General features: G+C 41.2%; 2 protein-coding genes across 4 annotated transcripts in view; one reads left to right on the top strand and one right to left on the bottom strand.

Moving 5' to 3' along the window:
- Positions 1-14,307: 14,307 nt before the first annotated feature.
- On the bottom strand, positions 14,308-24,518 carry adcyap1b (adenylate cyclase activating polypeptide 1b). 3 transcript variants are annotated; one of them, XM_034702699.1, is made up of 6 exons: positions 24,326-24,518; positions 17,283-17,471; positions 16,812-16,916; positions 15,665-15,799; positions 15,251-15,355; positions 14,308-14,651 (listed from the first exon to the last, which is right to left on the bottom strand). In XM_034702699.1, the coding sequence occupies exons 3-6, from the start codon at positions 16,913-16,915 to the stop codon at positions 14,468-14,470; spliced, it is 528 nt and encodes a 175-aa protein (XP_034558590.1). In that variant the 5' UTR covers position 16,916; positions 17,283-17,471; positions 24,326-24,518; the 3' UTR covers positions 14,308-14,467. The 3 variants fall into 3 exon arrangements, with proteins under 3 accessions (XP_034558590.1, XP_034558589.1, XP_034558591.1); XM_034702698.1 differs by lacking the exon at positions 17,283-17,471; XM_034702700.1 differs by lacking the exons at positions 15,251-15,355; positions 17,283-17,471.
- The window catches only part of yes1 (YES proto-oncogene 1, Src family tyrosine kinase), a 33,655-nt gene continuing 30,098 nt past the window's right edge, over positions 24,058-27,614 (top strand). The window contains 1 exon segment of the mRNA XM_034702696.1: positions 24,058-24,447. The gene's annotated coding sequence lies outside the window, so the exon portion shown is untranslated.

Here is a 27,614-nt window from a genome sequence, read left to right as displayed (position 1 = left end):
CCTGTTTTATAACCGTTCCTGTGTGTGTGAATTGCCCAACAAGTAAGTTGTGTGTCCTGTTATTATAAAGAGACGGATAACTGGACTTTTTCTCGTCCGCAGGCATTCACTTGTATTATTGATAAACTCCCGAAAGAGCAATTAGACGCCACGAGCACGTGTCGGCTAATATATATAATCACCTATATAATCCTGTTTCTGTTCATTTCATGTTAATTAAATAAATATGTTAAATTAAACAAATTTGAGTTGTTTTTTTTTAAATTAAAATGAATGTATTACCACATAAACACACAAAAGTTCCAAAAATTGGAACCGTTGAGTACCGGTACAGATTCCCAGGTACCGGGTATCGGTACTGTATCGGTTCAAATGTGAAAGGTACCCATCCCTAATTGAACAGGTGTTGCCACTGGCAGCTATTATAAACTTATAGTGGCAGAACAGAGTAACTTGCTGTGTAAGCTACTGTTTCGATGAAGTAGAGAAGAGGGAGTTGTTAGATTACCAAGGTGATTATTTTATAATTTAGATAGATAATGATTCTGCATTGATAATATCCTGCACTACTCCAGCATTGTTGATACTGGGGTGGGAATTGCAGGGTAACTGATGACACAATATGGTACCAAAAACATTGCCTAGGAGTGGTGATTTGAAAGTTTAGTTGACTATACAATTAAATGTTGTCACCATCGCTTGACACCAGAATTACTAGTTGGTTAAATTAGTTAATGTTTTTATTGTTGTAGGTCTAAAATGTCAGTCCTATGTCTGAGATGTAACCATAGACCTTTCTGGAGTCCCTGAGCTCCCTTGTCTCGTAGGTTCCTTTAAGTTGCTGCCGTAGACGGACTGCTGCTGTGGACGTTCCAGATTCACGCTGCTACAACTGCTACTATCCTTCTCACTACTGTCATCTCTCTCTTCATCTCCCTGAATCTCTCTTTCCAACATCAACTCGGTCTCAGCTGATGGCTGTCAAGCATGAGTCTGGTCCTGCTCGAGGTTTCTGCCTGTTAATATTCTTTTGGAGCGAGCGATATGATATTTATTCACATAAGTCAGGGGGATAGTCATATTGCAGGTTCAGTAATTTCTCACTGATTGATACTCAACCAGTATTGGAATGCTGCTCTAACCCCTACCTTTGAATAGTTAATTCCAACATCTGTTCATTTTATTTGCTCAAAGGTAATTTGCTTTCACACAGCACCCTAAGCTAATAAGTGTGGTAGATTTCTATCTGTCTGGCATAGTGCTGTAATTTACACTCTGACTTAAACACTGAAGCTTTTGCTTTGCACCAACATGCGGCTCAGTCTTTCCCCATATGGCTGCGAACATGCTCACAAGCTGCTGTCAGTCACTGACTCGCTGCCTCCCACTCCCTACAGTGGAAGTGAGATGGGCCTACGCTACACGTCCAGCAAAACAGCAGCAGATGGTGAATATTCTTGATTCACGAGCCATTGTGACGGACACCTCTGAGTGACAGCTGTTTCTCAGTACGCGTTCAGTTACTGTGCAATCAAACACTGATCAGCAGGATGACCTGGAGGGAGGACTGGTAAGGATGAAGCTTCATCCCTCAAGAACTGCTATGGATAGTTTTATTTTTAAATAGAGAATTAAAGTAAAATCACTAAAAATAGATTAATTAAGTTTCCTGTTTCTGCAGCTGAATATAAATTGATACTGAAGAAGGGATCTCACAGAAGACTAATCATAGTTTTTAGTGAATGAATGCGAATGAGGATTTCCCAAATGCTCTTTAGTTGTTATTTATTCTTCATCTGTGGTTAGATATTATTTTACTCCCACAGAGGCTCAAGATATCAGATTGATAGTGTTGCAGAGTTCTCAATCAGCCTCTTAGAACCAAAAGTTATGGAGCGCTGGTTTAGCTCTGTGGTTAAATCGAGCACTGCATGTACAGAGGCTGCAGTCCTCAATGGAAGCGGCCCAGTTTGAATACAACCTGTGGCCTTTTCCTGAACGTCATCCTCGATTCTCTATTCCCATTTTCCTACTCTTTTCTGTGTCCTATTCTATTAATTAAGGCCTCAAAAGCCCAAGAATTATCTTTAAAAAATATATATCTATTATGAAGGATGATGCATGTTCCCACCTGAATTCATTATAATCAACTTAGCTCGTGCAAATATAGCATCTAAACCATTTAAGCTGCAATCTGCGAGGCCTGCTTTAGTCTGATGACGATGAAAGTGACTTTTAACATCTCTGTTTGCACATTTTCTCTATATTTAGCACTTTTTGCTCTTCTTTTTGTGTTCTGTCAGCAGATAGGAATGCAAAACCTTATTCTAACCATCTGTCAGTGTCTCAGCTTCTGTCAAACATCTGAGAGTGCTCTTTGTGGTACAAACAACATAGCAACTCAGATGTGAAAGAACAGTTACTGTATGCACAAAACAAGGGCAATGCACTTATGAAAAGTGGAAGGGAGTTTTGGAGAGAATACATGATAGGAATATGTAAGAACGCTGAATTTAGTGGAGAAGATCATTATAAGCAGATTTCATAGTTGAGTCAAATCACTCCTTTCTTGTTTTCCATCACAATCTTTTCTCACTCTCTTGTGTTGTGAATAAAGCCATTCACTTGACAGGGATTCTCAAAGGAAAGCTTGGAGAGCCTCTGCTAAATGGTTTCTGTGTTCAGAAGACAGTCACAGATTCTTGTCAGTTCAGTTGCACAAGGTTTTGACATCAAATAAAAGTACTGTACTATTGTGGTGAAGAAGGAGATGAGTCGTAAGGCAAAGCTTTCTGTTTACCAGTCGATCTACATTCCAATCCTCACCTACAGTCATGAGCTATTGGTCTTGACAAAAAAGAGTAAGATTGTGGATACAAAGTGGCCAAAATTAGTCTTCTTCGAAGGGTGGCTGGACTCAGCCTTAGAGAAAGGGTCAGGAGCTTGGACGTCAGGAGGGAGCTTGGAGTAGAGCCGCTGCTCCTTTGCATGGACAGGAGTCAGCTGAGATGGTTCGGGCCCTTGATAAGGCTGTCTCCTGGATGCCTCTCTTTGGAAGCACTCTGGGCGTGTCCGCCTGGACAGAGTGTTGGGGTAGATCCAGAACTCGATGGAGGGATTGCATATCCCATCTGACCTGGGAACGCCTCGGGATTCCACAGGATGAGTTAGAAAACGTTGCTGGGAAGAAGAATGCCTGGGTTGATTTGCTTAGACTGCTGCTCCAGCGACCCAATTTTGGATAAGCGGATGGAAATGGATGGATGGATGAAAATACTGCTGTAAATTATAATCCATCAACTAAACACACATTTCAAAAATTTGAGGAAGCCTTATGTAAACCTTTGAATAATTACTGCCTTCAGATACTTGGTATATTCACACAGGACTTACGTAGAGTTAACTTGGTTGTTGGTTATTTTGGTTAGATTTGTGTCTACTTAACAAAGTTTCTTCATCTCTCCTCTGACAAAAATCGACCATATAAAAACCTCTTTACTTGCATTCAACTAAGCCAGCATTTAGGATCATTATCTTCAGTGTTTTTGTCTCTTCACATTTAGTCTCTTGAATTTACTTCAAGTGATTATCTGCAGTGTTTTGGTTTTATTTGCAGACATCTTTAGTGCTAAGCAGTCATCGCTGTGTCGTTTTCACTGCATCTCTGACTAATCACTGTGCCAGTACTGGGTTGTCACTGCGCTGACAGCAGCTGCCAAACCCCAAAACAAACAGGCACGAGCCTCCCAGGCTACAAATAACACAGCAGCAGAAATTAACATAGTGACTAAGTCTGAAGAGACAAGAATATCTGCACCGTTTTCAAATGCCTGTTACTGTATGACTTAATACAAAGGCAGATGATTGGTATGCATTAGACTTCATAGTGGACCTCTTGCAGCTAAGTAAATACTCAATTGATAGAGACTGCTTACGGTGTCTTTACTTCTCATTAACAATGTCTGCATGACTACTGCTCTATAAATCTAATACATCATACTTGCTGATCCAGCACTATGAATGCGCACAGTCTAGACTGAGAGCAGAACCAGACTCATGTTAGACAAACATCTGCCTTGACCATGTAGGTTTTGAAAGAGGGATTGAGGGAGGAGGCGAGAGAGAGATGATAGTAGTAGTTGTAGCAGCTGGAGTCTGGCACATCCACAGCAGCAGGCCGTCTATGGCAGCGACTCTCAATCAATAAATCAATCAATCAATCTTTATTTGTATAGCGCCAAATCACAACAAATGTTATCTCAAGACACTTTTACAAACATAGGAGGTCTAGACCACTCTATGTCGAATTATGAACAGAGACCCAACACCAAGGCAGGGTAAGACTCAGTCTTACCCCGCCTTAATCCACCATGAGCATTGCACCTCGCAGTATTTAGCTAGTTACAGAGGAACCTACGAGTCAAGGGAGTTCAGGGACTCCAGAAAGGTCTATTGATAATAACTTTAATTTGACAGGAGGACTTAAAGTAAGTGATTGGCAGACTGAGGGGAGAGAGGGAAGGATAAGATCCCAGTGTGTCAGTTCCCCTGGCAGCCTAAGCCTATAGCAGCACAACTAAGAGCTAGTCCAAACCTGAGCCAGCCCTTGCCCAGCTTTATCAAAAAGGAACGTTTGAAGCCTACCCTTGAAAGTAGAGAGGTTGTCTGCCACCCAGTCCCTGAGTAACAGATGAGAGTTGCATTAATTAGTTATAAAAGTGGATAAACAGTTGAAATAGTTATCTTTAGAAATGGAAAATGAACTAAGTAGTGAACAGATGGTTTCTTTGGTTGCTAATAAAAGCAATGCATGGTTGCGGTGTTAGCTAAACTTAGCAGATAGAAGGTTGCACTGGTTGAATAAAAATATTGGTGAATAGTTGCAATAGTTTGATAAAAGTAGTGGATGGATGGTTGCTTTCCTAACTGTAGCAATAAATTGTTGCATCGTTAGCTAAACTTAGCTGATTGATGGTTGCATTGGTTGAATAAAAGTGGTGATGGGTTGTTGCAGCTGTGAACTAAAATTAGTGGAGCCGCAGTTGCATTAGTTGGCTAACAAGAGTGATAATGGTTTCAATAGTTCTCTAAACATGGCAGATAAATGCTGGCTTCAACTAGTGGAAACAGTCAAAATAGTTGGCTAAAACCAATAGATAAAGCGCTGGATCATTCAATTTCACTGGTCACACCGCTATAAGATGTACCCTGTAAGAATAAGAGGCCACAGAGGTTGAGTCATAGAATCAGTGACAGAGCTGCAAAACACTATATTTGAATGTCACAGTCTGATCCTTGAGGAGCAGGATTGTTTCAGCGATGTGTCTATCAATGTAACAAAAGATCCCTGATGGGAAGAGCGGTGTAGCAGGGGAGCCCCTCAACAGAAGTGAGGAGAGAAAGAAAGGGGGAGATCGCAGGAGACACAGGCAGAGTGTGCCTCCCCTCTGTGCGATGCTGCTGCTGTAACAGGATGTGGCTCACAGGTGTGAATGAAGAGCCTGGCTGGTTGCCTTGCCTCCCTATGTTTCCCACTCACACCTCTCCCGTCATCACGCCGCCTCATTTCTTTGGGAGCTGCTGCAGACAGTTCCCAAAGAGTTCTGTGTTGCTCGGTGACAGGCAGCACATTCTGTTAAGAATATGTGTGAAAATACGGGAAAAGCCTACGCCTGCTTTGTGCTTCTGCTTCTCGGAGTGAACACTTACGCTTTGTGGTGTATTGGTGATTTAAAATTTGCTATTTCTAGGATCTCTGTATGTAATTCTTGCTAGTGAAAAGTTTTTGAAAACAGAGGAGAATTCAATTTAAATGAAGCCAGCTTCCCAGTTTGATCCCAAAATTTTGAGACAATTTAGATCTTTATTACGTGAATCCTTCAAATTTGTGAATCAGGAGAACAAAAAAAAACTTTGTAGCCATTTTTCTTTTCCAGTAACTTCCTCTTTTGACACGTGTTGTTCCTCATTGTTCATAGAACTTGTACATCTGGAGCTGTTCCCATAGAAACGTTTGCATCCTCCTGCATTACACAGTCTCAGTCAGTATTTTGTCGGCATATTACGATTCCCCACTACACACAGAGACACATGCACACACCCACACACTCTCGCTTTGTGTTCATTAAAAAGTAAAGACAAAAGATAAAACAACCACCAGCTGTGTCAGCGTGTAAATTTGACTACCTCGTGCTCATGAAGCCTGAAACCTGATGTGTGTCTGTCTTAACTGTTCTCCGTTCATTATCACTCTTCTCATTCAGGAAATGTGTCACAACTTTGCAGCAGGGAGGATGAATGATGTCGGGGGGATGGATATCTACAGGGGAAGAAGTAATAGGGTGTCTTTTTCCTTCATGTAGAAGCAACTGAGAGAGACAGGGAGGAGAATAAAAAGAGCATGAACATGTTCCTTCCCACTAATCTCACACTGAGTTTTCACACCTAACTGTTCCAGCAATGATACATTATTCAGTGTTTGCACAGTCTCGCCCAATCCAGAATGAGATCTGTGAGTGTTTGAGCTACAGGCAAAATAGAAGACGAATAGATCAAATCTGAGATGTCTGTTGGATCACCTCACAATCAACTCTGATGGTCAGCTTGTGAGATACGCTGTCGGGCATCCTTTTAAAACATACAATACACAGAGCAGCCAAAGATGACTTCAGCATAAACTTATCATCCTAAAGAAGCCAAGTCACCCACTGGGTTGAGTTCAAAAGACAGCAGGCCCCCCTGCTGTGGCTCGCCCCCTCTAGCATTGTTAGTGCAGGACATTTTGAGGACACACAGGGACAGTTCTCTGTTCATGTCTTTTATTAAGGGAATCATGCAGGAAGAATTTCATTTAAAGACGTTTGTTTGAAGTGATAGAGTACATAGACATAATCTCTGTAGATCTTTTCTGTTAAGTGCCAATGACTGCTGAGAAAAAGGGAGTTCTGAGGAGAAGCAAGCTAAGATAGCACAGATAACCTCAATGCACATACATGGGCAGCTAGTCTGGCAAATAAAATCTAGCTGATGTTCATATTTGGAAACTGTATGATGAAGGTGTGATTTACCGCCATTAGCTCTTTAAATATTATCACAGCAGTGCATGAAGATGTGGCGTTCAGGCCTGTTTCTGTGGGTGCATAGACTAGTTGTAATGTTTAAAGCTCCTGTAAGGAACTTTCAGTTTGGGCTGATTTTTGGGATCACCTTCATGTGGACAAAGCAGTGCATGTTTTATCTTTGCTGATATCTCCTGTGCCACTCTAATAGGGACTTTTTTCCAAAAAAAGTAGCATCCTGCTTTCTTTTGATGACCACATGTAACACTTATTAAGAGTCGTTGCTGTAGAAAATGTGGAAAAAGGCCATGCCGCCATGCGACTTGCCCCTTCATGTGCAATTTCAGGCATTTATAATAACGATATGGTCTCATATGCCTTTCTTTGTCACAAAGAGTTATCAGTATTCATTTCTGTTTGTTTCATAACTAGCTAAAATCTCCTCACAGGAGCTTTAAATGCCCCGAGAAGCAAACTGCACCCATCTTAAATCAAACCAAACCCAGTGATGGTGCTCTGTACATTTCTAGTGTTCCTGATTAGTAAAAAAAATAATAAAATATAGCAAAGTAAACTCTTCTTACCATGTTATTCCCAGGGTTATGTTCCACTGTAAACAAAACAAAGCTCTTCACATTAAAAAAAAATCTTCATAACCATTTTCCTGTCGTTCAGCCTCAAGTGGCCACATGAGGTATTGCGGTTTGTTTGCTGCTTGTCCTTAACTTAAGGTTATTATTTCACCAGAAAAAGCTACTTGCTTTTAAGGTTCCAAAGGCAGTGAAAACACTGCACTTAGTGATAGTGGTAATTCATGCAGTTTGATGCACTGCACCTAGGTGGCTTTAATCAGTATAGGCAGGTATAATGTAGATAAGTTAATATTGATCCTGGGGGAGAAATGCAGTCAGAGTAGAGTACTAGTTCTGAAAAATGTAATCAAAGTAGACATAAAAAATAGAAAAATAAAACAAGAATAAAAATGTAAAGGCATATAAAAAGGTTACACGTGATATAAATAGTTGTAACAGGATTAAATTGGGAGTGCAGCTAAGCATAGTGTTTTGGATTTTCCCCAAATGTCTGAAACATGCTGCATATTTCTTAACTTATATTTTGTACAGCTTGTAATATCATCCACCTTTCTTTACATTAGTTTCTGTAGCTGTGATTTGAAGCAATGTAACCAGTATTCCATACATCACATTTTCATTTGACTCTGTGGCTCTGTCCACGTTTGTCTCTTCCACTTACCTGTTACCTGTTCTTCTCTGTTGAAGGAAGACATCTGTGGCTCATCGTATGTAGCTTTGTAAGTGTCCCAAAAAGTCTAATCAATCACTCCTCTTAGGTGCGTTGCCCATATTTGTAAACAGCCAGGGTCAAGCAAACACTGATTCCTCATTATAGTTATGTAGCTTAGGTATAATGGTCATTTCAAATATGGTGCATAGTTAGCAACTCTACACATTTTAAAAAGACCCCTCTGAAAATGTATTTCGCAATATTTTCAGAGTTCAACAGGTAAAAATACTCACTTTAGGATGAACAAAGTGTCATTTGTTCTTAATTGTTCCACTTTGGAATCTGTTGAAATGATACGGCATGATCTCTTCAGCATCTTTTCAAACTCTCAGTTTTCTTTAGCATACACATCATCGTCTCACTTAGCTTGCTGACACACACATAGTGCCTGCAGGATGACATTTGAGATGGTCATATAGCCTCATGATAAATGATGGATAGTTGTGGTTTCCCATGGCTGCCCAAGCAGCACAGGTAAAGTGTTTCCCTCTAAGCCTGAAGCAACTTTTGATCAGTGGTCCACGCCTGCGCCCCTCCTGTCTCCTCTCTCTCCCTGTTCCCAGGGGGGCCGCCGTTCATTGCAGAGTGCCTCCTGCTTAATGCTGGATGTGACAGAACCCTCCACACGGTGGGATTTGAAGGAAAGGAGGAATCATGGGCTTTGGGGGGCTGACACAGTTTGCAGGTGTCACTGCAGGCATGAGTGACCGGACCGTCCCCCACTTTAAACCTGAGTGCTGAATGATTCATGATGTGAAATGCAAGGGGGGGTGTGTGTGTGTGTGTGTGTGTGCGTGTGTGCGTGCGTGCGTGCGTGCGTGCGTGCGTGCGTGCGTGCGTGCGTGCGTGCGTGCGTGCGTGAGTGCGTGCGTGAGTGCGTGCGTGTGTTTTATTGCATCATTGCTGTGTCTGGGCCTCCCTTGTGAATGCTGTATTCTTAACCCTGACGCGCATGAGCTAGGCTGGGGGAGGAGACGGGGAGGGAGCAGTGTGTTCGAGGTAAATAAGCACAAACACACTCGACTGAAGGAGGAGGCAAATGTTAATAACACAAGCAATAAATCAGAATTACACATGCACACAGACACTCGTGGCTCCTGGCACATATGGTGACAAAGAAAACTGGGTGTGGCTGTGGGTATGGGGGGTGCAGTTGGGGTATCCCCACTGGAAAAGCCCTGAGCACAACCAGCCCCTCCCCCTCTGACACCCTATACATAATTAAGACATGTCTAGAGGCACTGTAGGTCAAAGGGAGGATAATTCAAAGCTGCGTATGGCAAAAACTCTGTGTAGAGTGAGCCAGGATGATTTTGCAGATTTTATTTTCAAAGATGTTCCAATTTTTCCTTCAACTTAACAAGTCAGGCTCCCGACTCTCTTAAAAATTAAAGATCAATTCTTTAACAGCTTGCAGATGCTAATGGAGAGATAAGAAGCTAAGTGATGCACACTATAGTGGGGCAAGTTAAGAGGAGGAGTCCTCTTTTATTGAGTCAGGCATTAATGCACATTATGTACAGTTTGGTAGAAGGGTGGTCCCTCGTGTGAAGTCTGCTGCTGCAAAACGAATCCAAGCATTTGTGGATGATGGTTGCAAATCCACCTCACTTATGTATACTTTTTTTGTGTGTTTTTTCTTGCAGCATGCATCTTTTGTAAAGTGTCATGAGAGAAATGTGTGAATCGCGGCATGTCAGGAGGGCTAAGCCTGACTTTCTTGCTGACAGCTGAGGAAGAAAAAGGAGGGAGGCAGGGAGGGAGGGAGAGATAAATAAAGAATAGAGTTGTCTTATATATCACACAGGTAGCTCAAACCCTGACGATTGATTATCTGTCAGCTCTCTCAACGCAACAGGGCACACTCCCATGGATCAACATCCTCAGGGAGGGAACAAGATTGAAACCTCAGAATGTGTGAATTTAGTACTTTCTCAGGGATAATATTTTTGTTATATTTCATGTTTTATATTTACCCCCTTTTCACTGACAGTTTGTTGTGTTTAGGCACAGTGGAGCAACAAATACTGTGTTAGTCTCTTCTGTTCTGCAAGCAGGGTATCTGCGTGGACATGAATGTAAAATGAAATGTTGAACCCCAATGCAGAGCCTGCTCAAGGCCTACCTGTACACCATGCACTGTTAAACCTGTACACACACTCACACTCACACTCACACTCACACACACACACACACACACACACACACACACACACACACACACACACACACACACACACACACACAGAGTCTCTCTTTTTCACTCCCTTTCCACACATCCAAACACACTTGACACACGCGTGTACATAACCATGTCCCTTTGTGGATGGTTGCCATGCAACCTTTCTCTGATTGGGTTAGTTGAGCTCTGCTGCATGTGCACGCACACACACACACACACACACACACACACACACACACACACACACACACACACACACACACACACACACACACACACACACACACACATACTCACTGGCTGATGAGGATCGGATCACGCACACACACACTTCTTCGACACACCCATCCTCCTCTCCCGTGGGACACAGCTGCACTTCCAAGGCCAAGGATGGAGAGAGTGAGGTGGAAGAGGAAGAGGAGGCTGATCCTGGAGGAGGGAGTGCTGCTCTGCTCGGTCCAGGGCTGAAGCTCGTCTTGATCAACTCCTTGAGATGTTGGAATGCTTTTGTTTTGAATTTTTGAGCTTCTTTGAGCTTTTTTTTTTCATTTTGATTTTTTTCAACCTGTTACCTTTAGTTCTTTTACCCCTTTAAGATGACGTTATGTGGTGAGGACTGATCAAAAAAGTACCCAAAGTGCACTTCTCTTTTCTTTTTTTTTGTTGCTGTTGAAGACTACTCTTCTTGCTGATAGGTCTAACTGTTGCACTTAGGCTGAGAGTCTTAGATTTTCTCCTTCCTACTGAGCTGGAGAAGTCAATTTAACTTGATCAGACTTCATGTCAGTACGACCTCCTAGAGCTCAGCAGAGTTGGTGCTCTGGCTGCTGGAGGATGTTTTACTTTGTCTCCTGTCATGTGACCTGATGCTTGCTCTGCACAGACAATAATGTAGCCCTTTATGATCCACTGAACTTATGTTTTTAAAGGTACAGTAAGGTCTTTTAAAATCGTATTTAAAAACAGGACTGCCGTCGAGATGTATAGAAAAGGCTACTCCTTTCTTCATAACCTGTGTATCATCTTAAAGAATGTTCAAAGATTAGACATTGATTAGAAAAATGTTGTTGTTTACAAAAATTTATTCATACAAATCTTACAACACTTTTCATGACATTGAGAAACGTAAAACCCCATAGAAGGACTCCTGTGTGGATAACGATGTCACTTTGTACTAAGGTTCACTTTTCAAACACATAGTTTTCAGATAGATAAGAGAGATTAAACATTGAAGTAAGGCGTTTGGCGCTTTCAGAAATATCAACAACAGGCATTTTCTAAGATCTGAACAACATCTCTGTCATCGTCTCAAACCGTTTAATCTTAGATAGTGATGCACAGAATATGTTTGGGGCTATTTTTCTGATTAATAATAAATAACTGACCAATATCAAAATAATCAACAACACCTGGTAATCAACAGGAACAAACACTGGTCATTGTTCACAACTCGCACGGACACTGAACACCCCAAACTCATGCACACACACACTTACACACACACATTGCTTGCTCCATCAACATGTACATTCTACTCTTTATTTTTTTTTACATTTTGTTTTTTACTCCATGAATCATTGGCCATGCTTCAAAAAGAACGCCTAATTCTACTACTCTCAGGGCAGACTAAGCCGAGCGATTAAACAGACTAAAAAAAGGAAGTTCCCATATAAGCTAATGGACTGCAGCATTGTAGGGCCACTAAAAATTGCCATCTGTCATTTGTGGCGAATTTTTTCATGTTATATTTTTATTCTCACGTCGAAGCAAAGGCACCAAAGCCAAAAGCTGTTTCCACCTCCACATGCGCGTTCAGACAGTCACTCATTCACACAAACAGACACTGATTGCACACGCACACAGACACACAGAGTACAAAGCAAACATCGACACTTTCACGCTAAAGCCTGGAAGCCAAATTGACAAGTGTGTTGATAGTTTCTACGTAGGAATGCAGGCCACTGATTGGATTGCAGGGCTGCAGAGAGCTGCATTTGCATAACATTGAGCAAAAGGAAAAAGACCTCTTCTAAATAAAAGTTTGTAAAAGGAGGGCTGGATTTCATTCACAGCCACTCTAATCTGAGATTTTTGGGGGCTTTGTGTAATCTCCACGGCCTCACCCAGCTTCTTTTGCATGTTTTTGTCTTTATCCTTCTGCTAAGAGAAGGGAATTCAACATCTGATATTTCCTATCACACTCATTGACCCTGATCTCAGTCTGCTTGTCCATGTATCCCAGCTTTCTCAGACTTACCTCTCATTTAACAGCTTTTTTCTCTTACACACACATACGCACACACACTAATATTTCTTTGTTTCCTTCCTCTATCACCTGATACTTCTCTCTATTTTCATCACATCCTCACTTCAAGCACTTCAGTTTACACCTAACACATATCAGCTTCATCTCTAAGAACCACAGCACTAAAGTCAACAATTTAGCACAGCGATCTAGATGCAAAAAAACCTCTTAAGATTAAAAGAAAAAATACTAGGATGAAGGCAAAAAGGGGGTCCAGTGTCTCATCTTATGATATCCACAATGACAGCAGCAGCAGAGGTAAAAAAAATAAAATAAATCAACAAGTCAGTGCAGTACCAGTTCCCACCACCTCTAACCCTCCTTGTTCACATTCCCAACACATCCAGGAGAGAGGGGAGTGGTGTTAAAATAGGCGCAGAGCAGCCCGCCTTCCAAGTAGCACAATCCAAAAAAAGAAGACGAAGAGCACGATGGCATGCAGTCTCTAAGCAAAAAAGATCCAGATGTCAGCCTCCTTATGCACTGAGAAATAAGAAATAATAACCCTAACTCTTATGCTACCTTTCCTCTCCACGTCTTCACAATAAAATGCTTCAATTCCTGCATCTTACACGGTCTGGGTCCTTCCTGAATCATTGCAATGCTGCTCAAATACAATCAACAGTTGCAGAACATTCTTCCAAATTATAATCCTGTTGACTGACAACATTTAGATGTGTGATTTCTGCTGCACATAACACACAAACACACACATATGGAACAATCTTTACACAAGCATGATTAATCTCCTGCAGTAAAATGACTTTGAGGCAAGTGAGCAAGCAGTGTTCGCTGCATACTGTTACCAGCAACTTTAGTGCTTCCTTTGTCTTTAGTAACGCCCATGGAACAGCCTGCGAGTCAATTTGTGTTCAAAGGAGAGGGTTGGATTATTCTCTTTTTTTAACCACCAGTTACACCAATCACTGTAAGTTAATCAGTTATCCATCAAATGAGAGGCTGCACAACAAAAGCCGTCTGGATTCCCCTCGAGGGGGCAGCAAGCTCTGCAGACCCACAGAGCTCCCATGAAAGGTAGCCAAGAAGAGGAGGAAGGGGAGGAGGGTGGAAAAGGGCAGAACATCTATCATTTAGGGATAAGCCGGATATGCCTCACAGAGCATGCTCACTGCTTCTTTGGGCCTGTTATTTTTTTTTTTGGAAAACAAACAACACTAAAAAAATAGAACGTTGGTTACAAAAATAAGTATAACATTCAATACTTTGATTGTCTTTTTAAAATCTATTTATTTTCTGCATATGTAGATGACTTTTTAAAGATTTCAAGCGCATAACGTTGAAGGTGCACAATTATCTTTTTTTCTGATTCCTTTTTTTCTTTTCTCTTTTTTTGTTTGCTTTTGTTTTCAACATCTTAACATGAAAATAAAATATTGGTCCACAAAGTATAACTGTGCGGTATCAAGTGCTTTTGTACAAAAAGAAAAAAAACGATATTATTATTAAAATATTCATTTTAATGGCTTTACTTCATACATAAATACATGTTGATAGAACACAGGCGCAATCCACTGGTTGGTCAGATATATCTGAATGACTTTGATTTAACGACTGGATGTATTTACACAGGAGGGCAGTTTGGGCGCTTGAACGACGCTACAAATAGGCGAGCCGGCGTCCTTTGTTCCTAACTCTCTGTCTGTACCTTCGTCCCAGAACCGCTGCCAGGTATTTCTGCACCGCCTTCTGCTTTCTATAGCGGCTGTAGCTGTCGGTGAAGATCCCATCTGAATGTCTTTTGGAGAGGGGCTCGGACTCTTCCTCCATACTGGTGTCTTCACTGTAAAAAAAATAAAATAAAACAAACAAAGATAAATTTACACAAAGCTGCAACCCTCCACTTCTCAACACATTCTGCTCCAGAAAAACAAGACTTTTATATTTTAAAATATCTAGGTGTTCCCATGATGCAAAGCTGTCTACAATGTTGAAAATTGCATTTTTAGGCCTTTGACGCGTCAGTTTTTCGTTAGAAATATGCAACAAGCTGGACAGTGTAGAAGAAACTGTGATTTTATCGTTTTAGAGAGCTTATCAATTATTAATCCGCAGCATATTGCATATTCTGACGCATGATTTCTCATTAGCGCAAGACAAAAAAATCAATTTATGGATTGATCACATGTAAATCGTAGTGTATTTTAGTCTCAGACCCTCTGATCCCTAAGGGAGCACAGTAATCATGAACGCAGAGCCACGCCACAACAAAAACACACACAAACCATGAAAATGTCCAGACGTTTTTTTTTTGTTTTAAATACAGAAGGATTAATAAAAAATAAAAACCACGCACATGAAATGATAGACAGCGATGCAGCAGCTGTGACATAAAAGAGGTGATGATGACTGCAGGTGAACGCGTAAAAGAAATGCCCTTACCCTGCACGAATTGTCATCAGAGAATGCAGATAATGTCTCGCTGTTAACTGACCCAGGATCTCCCTCAAGGCTCTATCTAATTCTTCCTCAGCATGCCTTTCTGCTCTGAGATGATAAAACGCCAAAACACATAGATCATCAGTGACTAAAAAAAGCGCAGACAGAATGATCAGAAGTAGCCTAAAATGTCCCCCCAGCCCTCCCCTATAGCTCCAAAATCGCATCAGGTGCAGAAAAATCTGCGCCTTTTCGCTCACATTTATCTTGGTTATTATTAGTATTTGATGCAACATTTTAGGCTACTCGGTATGAAAATAACACTGAACAAATAACATGAGAAACTCTGGGATAAAAAACAAAGCAAGCAAACATTATCGCAGTCATTATCTAGAGATGTGAGGAAGGCACATTTACCTCTTCTCTGGCGGGTAGTAGAGGGTGTACGCGTCGTCGTTTAAGGATGGAGGGCTTCGTATAGCAATCTGATCGCTATCAAAACCCATGTCGGATAATGAGTTGCCATCCTCATCGAAGGCGTCGTTATCAAGTCTGCAGGGGGAAAAGGAGAGGGGATTGATCACAAATTTGATCTGTGCACGAGCGGGACTCCCGCACGAGTGAAAGAATGCCAAAATGTCTGCGTCCGTTTCTGAAATCAGTGGGAGGTTTATACGCATTGGATAAAGGAAAGAAAACCAAAATATAAAAATGATGGCTGAGTTTGTGTTTTTAAATCAAGCTGAAACGAATTATTACAATTTAACCCCAAAATAAAAGCTCATAATGCGTCAGGTATGAAAAGCTTTATTTTCTATTTCCTTAAAATTGTTTGTATTCACTTATGAGATGTATTTTCAATTCCAACTTGATGCTGCAGCCTTTAACATCCAGCCTCATTAATTATTTAAGACTGGGGAACAATGGGTGTGAAAATGATGACATTCGGTGCAGGCGTGGGGCCAAAATCTGATTAAAAGAAAGCTGCAATTAGCGGCGAAAATTTAGAATCGATAAGAACCACGCCCAAATTATGGATATGCTTTTTACAAAGAGAGAGAGAGAGAGAGAGAGAGAGAGAGAGAGAGAGAGAGAGAGAGAGAGAGAGAGAATAAATCTTAAATGGGTAGAGCTCTACTATTCGTTTCGCCTTGCCTCTCCTTGGTGACGCCAGTCCACCGTCATCCCAAGAGCTATCCATTGCTTCGACTGCACTCTCATTTTTAATAAGGGGAGTTCTGTGTAACGTCCCACCGGACAGATAGCTCTATGCAATTTCCAATGCAATTTTCCACACAAGCCTACGTGCATTTTGAAATAACTGAATTAGCTTTTGTTGTCCCTTTTACTGCTGTGGTTTCAAAATAGCGCGCATAGTTTTTGTGCGCAATTACGCACGCTTTTCTAAAAATAAAGTGCCCAAATCCAAATGTTCAAATCACAAATTGCAATAAGACACAATCCAGTTCAACCATGTATTAAAAATAGTTAAAAGAAGCATTAGATAAATTCAAACAAATCTGTTTTTTTGTCAAGGTAAGATTCACAAAGCCCATTCACCTACCTAATTTTAGGGTAACTTAGTCCAAGTGGTGTGCAGAAGACGCTGTAGTGCATTAAGATTCCGTAGATGAGCAAGATTAAAGTGGCTTTGCTCGAACTGGCCATGCTGTTAGAACATGAAAAACATGAAACAGGTTAGTCACTCCTAACATGCTCACTGTTTGTTCTATTACATTCACACGCTGCGCTACTTCTCACTACAAACTACAGAGCAGGATCGAAATTAGAAAAAAAGAAAGAAAGAGAGATCACAGAGAGTTCCCGTTGACGATTTCTTTGATTTTTTTCCATCCAATTTCGTCAAAGTTTAAGTACTAGCAGAGAATCCTTCGCATGCAGCGGCAAAGTAACCAAACCCAGCAAAATCTCCATGCAGAGCAGGAAAAAATGAGAATAATTTCCATTACTTTATCTGGCTCTCCTGTAAAAAATTTCACCTAGTTTTAATAGAATCCGCAGACAAAGCACATACCTATAGCAGGGGGGCAGGGAGAGCGCAGTGCTGTGCTGGAGGATGTGATCCGGGCGCGGCTGTGGTGCCAGTGAGTGAGTGTGTGTGAGTGAAAAGAGAGAGACGGTATCTTTCTCACGGCACTTCTTTCCTGGCTGAAGCGCCTCCGTCGTCTCCTTGTGTTCCCCCTTCACGCAGCCTCCTCTCTCACTTTTTATACACAGATAAGAAGACTCAAGCAGCCGGAACAAAAAACTCGGGACGAAAAGTGCGCCGTGTCCTCGTCTACATATCGCTGCTCTAAACTTTTTTTGTCCTGCGCTGTGATTGCCTTGGATTTTTATCCACGCGTCGTAAGCCTTGCCTCCCCCTCCCCTCCCCTCCTCTCTCCAATAAGTCACATTAAGGATGCTATAGACGTCATCAAGTCTGCCTCCCGGAATATAAAAGTACAGTTCCTTCCTCATCGATGCATCCGTCAGACTCGACCCCCCCTCCCCCCTACCCCCTACCCACCTTCCCTCTAAGATGGAAGTTTACTTGTAAACTTTTTTAACCAAAAAAGAAAAAAAAAGTAGAAAGAGGTGTTTGTAAATGCACACAAATCAATCACTCGATTTTGTGGCAGTCGACAATAATCAATTAGTCCCACACCACGACTGAGACATGTTCCCCCCCCCCCCCCCCCCCCCAGCCCCCAAGCGTCATCAATAAGTCTAATTATGCTTTTATGATTATTACCACGCTGGGAAGTGAATCTCTGCTTGGTGATGGCGGTTTCGAGTGACTGGGTGCATTTTGATGGCAGTAAAGGGTGTGTGTGGGGAGGATCAGGCTTCCGATGACCAAGCTGAAGGCCTCTGGGGAGTCAGGAGCTGTCCAGTGCTGAAATGACTCCTCTCGATGCGGCTTTTTCTTGTATTTACAGTAACTTTCCCCTCTAATCACTTACAATAATTGCTCAGAGGATGGATGTCGGTAATGGCCAGGCAAATGACAGAGCTCAGGCCTCTCTGCAGATCTGTTAGATATTTGAAATATAAACGAGGCACATAATCTGATTTGAACACGGGCTGGTGACGCAGGATGCCGCTTCACAGAGCTGTCAGAGAGCCTATGTGGCTTTTTTAAACTGTTCACGTAACATCCCAGACATTAATCTGGACATATTAGTATTCTGATAATGTGCTAAATGACACAGTCAAACGAAAAAACAGAGTGAAGTCTCAAAGTGACATGTAGAATATGTAGCAAACCAGTTAGGACGCATTTGGGCCTATTTTCTTCCGCTCACATGACTCTGATGAAGTCTGATTTCGAGGATTTTCTTTCGTCATAAGTCAGTCCCTTTTTAAACTTACAATTTCTCATTAATGTGTTATTTCATGTAGTAAAATTGCATATTGATATGTAGAAAGTATTTCTATAGGTGGTTTATAGATTTGATGGCTGCCAGCAGACTATTTGATGCAAATTGTAAGGATTTTTACTAAGGCCCACGCCTATGTAAGAATCTAATTTTGCAATCCTATGGGGCCTCGTCACAGTCACCAGCACGAGGTCATATCACTGTACAACACTGAATCAGTCCTATAGCTCATCAACCAATTGAAGAGTTTGCCAAAGAGGCGAGAGATCCACGTCAGCGATTCTGTTTACTCTGACGCAATATGACGAGCAGGGCCAGTCACAGGGGGACGAGGGGGGGTATCAACTTCTTTTTCTTCCTCTTCTTCCGCTGCTGTGAAGAACAAAACTTAAACCCCATATGTGCTAACAGGAGCAGACACACAGCAGATATGGGCCTGTTACAGCAGGTAGAGGAGCAGCTGTGTATGCTGAGCAAACAGCGCCATCAAGAGGGAGAAAAGAGAAGCATGCGGTTTATTCATCAGCAAACAGAGGGGGAAGGGAGAGGATGGGGGAATACTCGCACATGAGGTGGTCAAGAGGCAGACAACCAGTAGCAGGAGAAGGTGCGTTTTGCACAGGAAATGCTTCTGCTTCTCTCTTGTCTACGCAGCAGGCATGTCATTCAGATAACAAGACATTGCACTCTAAAATAATATAATTATGAATTATAACCTTTATTTAATCAGAAAATATCTTAGAGATATTGATCTCTGCTGCAGGCAACCTATGCATACAGGGGCGGTGTCACAGACGTTTTCGACAGGGGGGGGGCTAAACTGGGGAAGGGGTGGGTTCACATCTGCTCACACTAATATGAATGAATATCATTTATTATAATGCATTTTATTTATAGGCGCCTTTCTTGACACTCAAGGTCACCTTACAACATTAAAACAAACAGAGTTTAAATAACAAACAGTAAATAAAATACAATTTAAAAGTCTTAAGTGAATGGACAGTGGAGTTTTGGTCAGATGGAGTAAGCCAGTTTAAACAGATGAGTTTTGAATTTGGATTTAAAATGTGGGAGTGTGTCAGTATTACTGAGGTCAGGTGGGAGAGAGCTGGGGAGCAGAGCGGCTGAAGGCTCTACTCCCCATGGTAACAAGGCGAGCAGGGGGGAAGTGAGGTGGATGGATATTATAATAATAACAACACCAATAATAATATTATTAATAATGATAATAATAACAATATTAAGAAGATGATAAAATGAAATAATAATAATGATTATTATTATTATTGTTTGTATTACTACAACAGCAACAACAACAGTAGTAGTAGTAATAGCGGAAGTAGTAGTAGTAGTAGTAGTAGTATTAGTAGCAGTAGATGTAGTAATAGATATAGTAGTAGTAGTAGTAGTAGTTGTTGTTGATGTTATTGATATTATCATTGTTATTATTGTTGTTATTATTATTAGCCTATTCCTAGCCCCTCTATTTGACTATATCAACTTTTTTTAAAATTCAGTATCCAAAAGTTCAATTCTTGTTTATGATATTTTAAATTGATAAAGTAACACAAAAAAGTGGCAGCACTTAACTGCTCCGAAATCATTACATCTTTAATTACACAAAAATAAGATATTGCTGCAATTCAAAGTACTAACAAAAGAAAATGTTTAACAACTTGAAAGATAAACAAGTCCTGCCTCTAACAAAGCAACACGCCAGTCATAGTAAGATGGCTAATCAGATTCCTAACAGTGCCATAGCCCCCCCTCTGGATCTGCCCCTGTATACAATGTGTATAATCCACTTTATAGGCATAATGTGGTTGTATTGAAATGAGTATGGAATAACTCTTTAGGTTTAAGAAGTTGAGACTAGCAAGGGAGGTTATTAGACTGCAGGGATTCTATTAATTTCATTGCATTATGTGAATCAAGAACAGATTCATGAAGTGCATGACATTGCTGCACATTCTGGCTCATATATTTTGAAATAAAGTGGAGTTGTAAATCATTCACTGGTTGTTAAATTTCAGAGAAATAACAATCAAGGGGCGCTGGTTTGGTCTAGTGGTTCAGTTCCCTCTTTTCAACCCCAACTCAGTAAAGGCAGATAGCTGTCAAACATGACTCTGGTTCTGCTCCAGGATTCTGCCTGTTAAAGGAAGATTTTCCTTGCCACTGTAACTTGCTAAATGTTGCAAAGTGCTCTGCTCATGGTGAATTAAGATGAGATCAGACTGAGTCCTGTCTGTAAGATGGGACTGGATCTTATCCAGCCTTGATGTCGTGTCTTTAATAATTTAACATAGAGTATGGTCTAGACCTGCTATGATAAGCGTCTTGAGATAACGTTTGTTGTGATTAGGCGCTATATAAATAAAGATTGACTGATTGATTAATTGAAGTTGCACACCCCATGTACGGAGGGTGTCCGTAGGATGGCCCTGTGGCCCGTTTGCTGTTATCCCACTCTCTCCCCGTTTCCTTCACTATCCACTGTCCACTGTATGAAAGCATAATAAGTCAATAAATATATATATATATAAAAATAACACAATTTATATTTCACAGTAAAAACACAAATATTTACAATCAAAGTAAGAAAATGCTAATGGTGTTATTAACATCAAGTAAGTGCCATTTTTTACCCTGTCTCTTTTATTATGCTGTTTGAATGACATAAAAACCATCAAACTAATTAGGACTAATGGAATAGAAGTTGTAAGACATGTATGCATATCCTTTAAATTGTGTTCTTTATTTTAAATTGTACATTCTATTATTAGAGTACCAGTAAACATAACTATAAATAAAATTAACCCTATTGTGTTTTACTGTTCATTGTTTTAGGGTTTGGTGTGTATTCATTTTTGGCCATTGAAATCTTCCACAGTTTTGTGAACTGTGAGACTCATCTTGAACTGCAGTGTTCACAACACTACCATCCCTCAGAGGATCTTTTATAATCTATTTATTATACCCACTGACCAGCTTCCAAGCACCAGCAGCACCACAGGCACACTCAGTGTTTTATTAAAAATACATACGGGTGATAAAACGAATCTAACCTGACACTTGATGAAATTCCCTGAAGAATTAAGTGAAATATGGCTAGGAGGGAGAAAAAGGTAAGAGAGACTTTAATTTAGAGGAATTTCATCACTATTATCAAATGCATAGGCTTACTTTTTAAAGGAGAAATAGAAAAAAAACATCAGAATTAGATGGAAAACATGCTAAATGGAAAACATCAACAGTAGACGGGGGGAGCAAAAAATAATGAATCCTTATGTGTGAGACTTGATCAGGCCTCTTCATCTCGTCTCCCACAGTGCACACAGTGCAGTCAGAGTCAGTAGGGGTCAGCAAATACCTGTCAAATCTCAGCAGCAGACGGTCTCGTATACATAGCCTACATATTCAACTTGCAGTTCAGTAGCTCTGTACTAGTTGTTTTGGCTGATATATAGGCTGTATTGTTTTAAGTTCAACCCCAACAAAATCATGCTCCTTTTAAAACAGCTTTATTCTAACGTTTTAGTTTCACATAAAAGCCCATAGAAAGTAATCTACTCCTTTTAAACAATTGTTATGCACTTATTCAAGAAGTTAAATATTTTATCACATTCCACGTATTAACTCCATGCGTGTATATAATGGCAATCAGAAGTCAAGTGATAAAATGATTCATCCGTTGCACGACCCAGGGGGCGCCAGAAGCCTTCCCTTTGTGTTTCAGGTTCAAAGGTTAAATGGTGCGCTTCAACGTCGCTTTTTACATCTAAATCTGACAATTTAAGAATATTTTTAAATTAAAATTACCAACTGATTGAGCAGCAACAATAAGAACAGCTTTGTGGGTTTTTTTTACAGGGCCAGATGGTGGGTTTTATCTTCAATCTCAGCCAGCGAAGTCGGCCATATTGGGCACAAGGGAAAACCATTCAATAGGAGATGATGGGACGTTCAAGGGTTATCGGAAATCAAAGAACATCTGCCATGGAACTTTAAGAACCATTGACACATTTTTCCACGCCTACGATCTCAATTGCTTAATAATACTTAAAAATAACGTATCTGCTATTTTGATGTATTATAATATATTTTTCAGAAGATAATTAAAAAGAAGTTCGAGTATATTCTGTACTGCATCCGTTTTGATGATAGTAGGCTGTCGGAAGAGCTCAAACTGACACACGACTTTCTCTTTCTCATTTTAACTTATTTATTTAATGCCCTAAAAGTGATGTTAGTCAAATAATTGGCTAAGATGACAACTAAATAGATGTTTAGTTGCAGTGCTAATTTAAAAAGAACAGCAGAGGTTGTTACATTGCTGGAGGTTTTCACCCCACATTGAGTTGAATGGTGCTACAAAAGCAACACAGTTCATTTTAAGTTTTTTTGAGATATCTCAGTTTTATGTAGGCAGCATTTAAAAAAAAAAGAAAATAAACATCTTTGAAAATAAATACAATATGCTTAAGTTTATGGTGCCCTTGTGAAGGTGAAGTTGTGTTTAAGGGTTCACGGGTCAGAACGTTTTTATCCACTGTGAGATCTTGTGTTTGCAGTTTTTTACAACTGAATAAACACTAAAATCAAAAGTATTACACAATTATCAAAACCTTACACTGAAGGAGCAAAACATCGGCCCAGATCTGCACCACTATAAGCACAATGTCAGCCTGATGTCACTTCCTTGCAATTCCAAAGCACTGACTGTCAAACTACCACACCTATGAGCCAATTGGTTAAACACAGCCATCAGGTGTGCAAACACATGACTGCTTTATTGTAGACACGCCAATCTGATTTAAGCACTATAAAAATGCAGCAGGTGAGTTCACCTGCAACTAGATACAGTATTTTATGTTTGTCTGATATTTGCTGAGCTTACAGTGTTATCAACATTACAGTAGTAGCTTGAAAACTGGGAAATGTTTTGTTGTGATTCTCCATGTGGACATGTTGACTGATTTGGGTATATAGAGAGAAATAAATTATATTTTCATCAGTTTGCAGCATTGGTCTTGTGTAGTATTTGGTGAATTTATTGTATATTTGCAGTTTCTTTGTGTACTTCACTTACAGTACTCTTGTCACTGAGAAGTAAAATTGATAAAAGTGTTTTTTGTTAGCAACAGCAGTGTGTAACTGGTTCAAACAGAATTCAGTCATTTGAAATGTGTGTTTCATATGGTAACAACATATGGTTTTGATAAATGAGTGTATATTTTTACAAGAGTGTTTAATTTTGCAAAGGATCTGAGGTGTTCTGCTACATGTGTGTGTGGTTGTGTAAATTGTGTGTTGACAAAATGGGACATGTTTTCAAACTCGTGTTTAAGCAATCGGAAAAAACTGTAAGATAAACTGAAGCTGGGAAGTGAGATGTACGAGTCTAATGTGGGTCCCTGAACGCAGCATTATTCCTTCTTTGGCCTCGTCGGCTCCTCGGTGCTAGTCCGGCTATTGTTGTGTCTTTCAGGGCAACCCTGACCTATCAGCAGGCGGTGATTTGTGGATATTTTAACCGTTTTGCCTCGCTCTTACCCCGCCATATCAAGTAGTCTTTGTCAGCAGGCGGTGCTTTTTCGTTTCAGCGGAATATAAAGATCCAAGCGGAGGACTTTGGGTCGCTGAAGTAGTAAATCGGTATGGGACAAACGGAAGACTGAGATTGTTCGCTCACCGACTGCTTTGCTCGACTGTTTTCACTTCTTTGGATTTCCTCCGTCCAAAACAGAAGGTGGGGGAGGAATCATCACAGGACGCATGTAGCCGGAGACTCACTCTGCAAGGGTCGCTTTAAAGGTAAGAAACACTCGACTGAGAAAGTAAGATTTGGTGTAGAAGTGAGTGAGCAGGGCCTCGCAGCTCCACTGTCACACTTGGGGAAAGTTGGGAAAAGACAGCACGAGAGTTTTCCCCTTTTGTGTTACCTGACCGTGAAAGTCTTTGTCGATGTTTATCCAGAAACAGAACATAAGAATAAGGATTATCAGCTGTTATACCTCGATGGGAGAGGAAAACTTAGAGGAGAAAGCTCCAAAAACTGCCCCAGATCAGAGCTATGTTACAGCATTCTTCCTCATTAACCATTAATTGAACAAAATGACAAATCAGACCACAATCCTGCAACTTGTGGAGCCTTTTCCGTGTGTGCACTTTAGTTTCCCACACATGAAACTATCTTTCCCATTCCTCAGCCTCACCCATTCACTATCTCTCCCTCTCTCTTACTCCATGTACTCCCTCTATCAGCTGCTGTAGGCCTCAGCTGTTTAAGGCCTTTATTGTAAGACATATTGTTTTACAGCAGCTGAGTTCCCAACATGATGATATCCCTATAATTTACGCCTTTTTGGGTGTTTTACAACTCCCATCTTGCATGTTTTTATTATGGCAGTGCAGCTGTACTCTCTAGATTTACTAAATCCAAAATACCCATGTGTGTGAGAGGATAAAAAGTACACTAATGATGTTGTAATGTTGTTTTTATAGTGTGTGTGTCTACAGACTCACTGTCCCTGGTAGTGCATGTGTCTGATGGTGTGCTTTATACACTCGGGTGCCACAGTAATCCTCCTCCATGCTAATCCCTCTGTTAGTGCAGCCTCAGTTGGTTGGACAGTTGTGTCTCCCTCACACACACACACACACACACACACACACACACACACACACACACACACACACACACACACACACACACACACACACACACACACAGCTGGAAGGCTGGAGCTGTTGGCAGAGGAGTGAGGAGCACTAACAGGTGGTGTTGGCTGGGGTTCAGGGACTTGAGTTCAACTGCAGACATGAAGGATCCTTGCTCAATCCTAGAGTGTCCTCATGGCACAAGTGAGCCTCTCCTGTGTCATTACAGTACACTGATTAGAAGCTTAGAAGCCAAAGTCATTACGTGACACACTCCCATGTGAACAAACTCCACAAATGTTTGGATCCTCTGTCTTTAGATGCTTGCAGTCAGTGATGAGGGCAAAGAGGACAAGAGGAGCTCTTTTATTTTATAGCTTGAACATGGCTCATTCCCTCTCCCAGCCTGACTCCAGTCTTTGACAGTCACAGCAGGTGGCTTCAGTGGTATGAATGGATTCGGAAGGAAGTTCCCCCTCTCTCTCTCTCTCTCCCTCCCCCTCTGACAGCCCCCCCTCCAGTCTCTGTGATTGGCAGAGATGGCAGGCTGCCCTGAAGATAAGGCCGGGCTGCGCCTCAGAGAGTGTGCCAGGGAGATTACTGAGTTACGCTTCAGTAATAGTTTGCAGTCCTGGGTAGGATCTCCTCCCCCCTGCGACTGAGGAAAGTGTTTACAGTGTAAGTGTGTAAAGCTAGCTCCCAGGCTTACATGCTGCATTTATCTCACGCAGCAAAAGCAAGATCACATTGTAGATTTCACATGCTGCAGTTTAAACTTTCATGTGAGTGCTTTTACCCGTTTAAATCAGATAACTAGATGACATATTTCAGTATCTTACTCTGAGGTATGCTCCCCATTGATGTTCTAGTATTCTGCCTGCTTATCTCACCTTTCCCGGCAACTACTTGTGACTACCTGTCTTTTCTCTCGCTGTGTGCTGCAGTGCTGTACCAAAGAACAATAGTGCTATGCTACAAAAGACCACACCTGGCTGTGATTTTGAGTGTGTTTTCAGTGGCTCTACACATGTGTGGGATGGGAAACAAGTACATCTGTTGATTAAAAAGGTTGCCAACACAACTAGTGTGGTGTCAGTTGGTAAAGTTGCTCATGGGGCTTCTACACAGAAATCTTGTCAACAGAACTGTCAACCATTGTTCATACACAGAAACAGCAACTTTTCCAAACCGATTCTAACGTGGTATTTTTGAAAACGCACTCCCCTCCACCCCCTGTGTAAACAAGCGATACTGCGATCCAATCAGCCCAATCATGTATTAATGCGTATTAAGCCTGGTTTATACTTCTGCATTGAATCAATGCCACAGCCTACACTGTAGGTCCACTTAGCCCTGTTTCAACCAAGCGGCAACCTCTGGTCTAAAAATATGAGTCCAATGCGGAAGTGCTTAAAACTGCAGTTCATCTAGGATCGGCTTGAGGCTTGCTCCAGAAGTACCGAAAACACATACACACCAATTCCAAAAAGCCGATATTTACAGCAGAAATAAACATGTTTACAGCCTGGTACAAAAGACGAGTGTAGTCTGGATAGCTCATTTCTCGGGGAGTGAACATTTTTTCTAACACGGCAATTTCGAAGATATTAAGATGACGAGTCTTCCGATGAGAGGCCCAGCTGACTTGATTGACAGGCGGAGACACTGTAGCTGTTTGCTAGGAGGCTCAAAGCCCGCCTCTTTACGTCACAATCGCTCGACAGCAGCAATATGGCTCCTGCCGACCATTTGGCCTCAAAACAGCGCTTCAGAAACAGATGGGGGACGTCACAGACACTACGTCCATATTTTATACAGTCTATGGTTTCAACACAGAAGCCTACACATGTTGCCTGATGTGCACCTCCTGCAAAATGTGTCTTTGGTTGGAACGACGCAGGCTGCTAACATCATAATTCCAGCTCTTTCCATCTCCTCCGACCTCTCCTCCCCAGTCCTCTTTGTAATAATTACAATATGATCAACTGCCACATTTATAAGCTCCAGTTTAACATAACATGTTCGGAGTCACCATAGTTCACTGTTTACGAGCTAGCAGAAAATGTAGCTGAACCAGACAGGCAATCTGACTAGCATAGAAATCCCTTTGCCTACAAGCGTTTGGTGGAGTATTGCAGAACGGGTAATGCTCACGACCGCATCGGCCACTACGGTGTAGTGTCAATGCACAAGTCCATTCCCAGTCAAATAGCCCTGTGGGAGTAGTATGACAATAACAACAATGGCGGACTGCTGAGCTGTGTCGGTGCTGACTTCTCGCAGATAGAGGTAATGGTTTTTGAGCGTGTGTTCACTAAACT

The sequence above is a fragment of the Notolabrus celidotus genome, chromosome 15 (genome assembly GCF_009762535.1).
Source record: "Notolabrus celidotus isolate fNotCel1 chromosome 15, fNotCel1.pri, whole genome shotgun sequence".
In the NCBI taxonomy this organism is placed as follows: domain Eukaryota; kingdom Metazoa; phylum Chordata; class Actinopteri; order Labriformes; family Labridae; genus Notolabrus; species Notolabrus celidotus.
The sequence above is the reverse complement of the archived record's forward strand: the minus strand, read 5'-3'. Positions and strand labels throughout refer to the sequence as shown.

Coding starts and splice junctions, on each gene's coding strand:
- adcyap1b (XM_034702699.1), bottom strand. CDS start 16,915: ATGGCCAGTTCGAGCAAAGCCACTTTAATCTTGCTCATCTACGGAATC. Junction 15,800..16,811: donor CTAAGTTACCCTAAAATTAG/GTAGGTGAATGG, acceptor TTCCCCCTGCAG/ACTTGATAACGACGCCTTCG. Junction 14,652..15,250: donor CTGATGACAATTCGTGCAGG/GTAAGGGCATTT, acceptor TTTTTTTTACAG/TGAAGACACCAGTATGGAGG.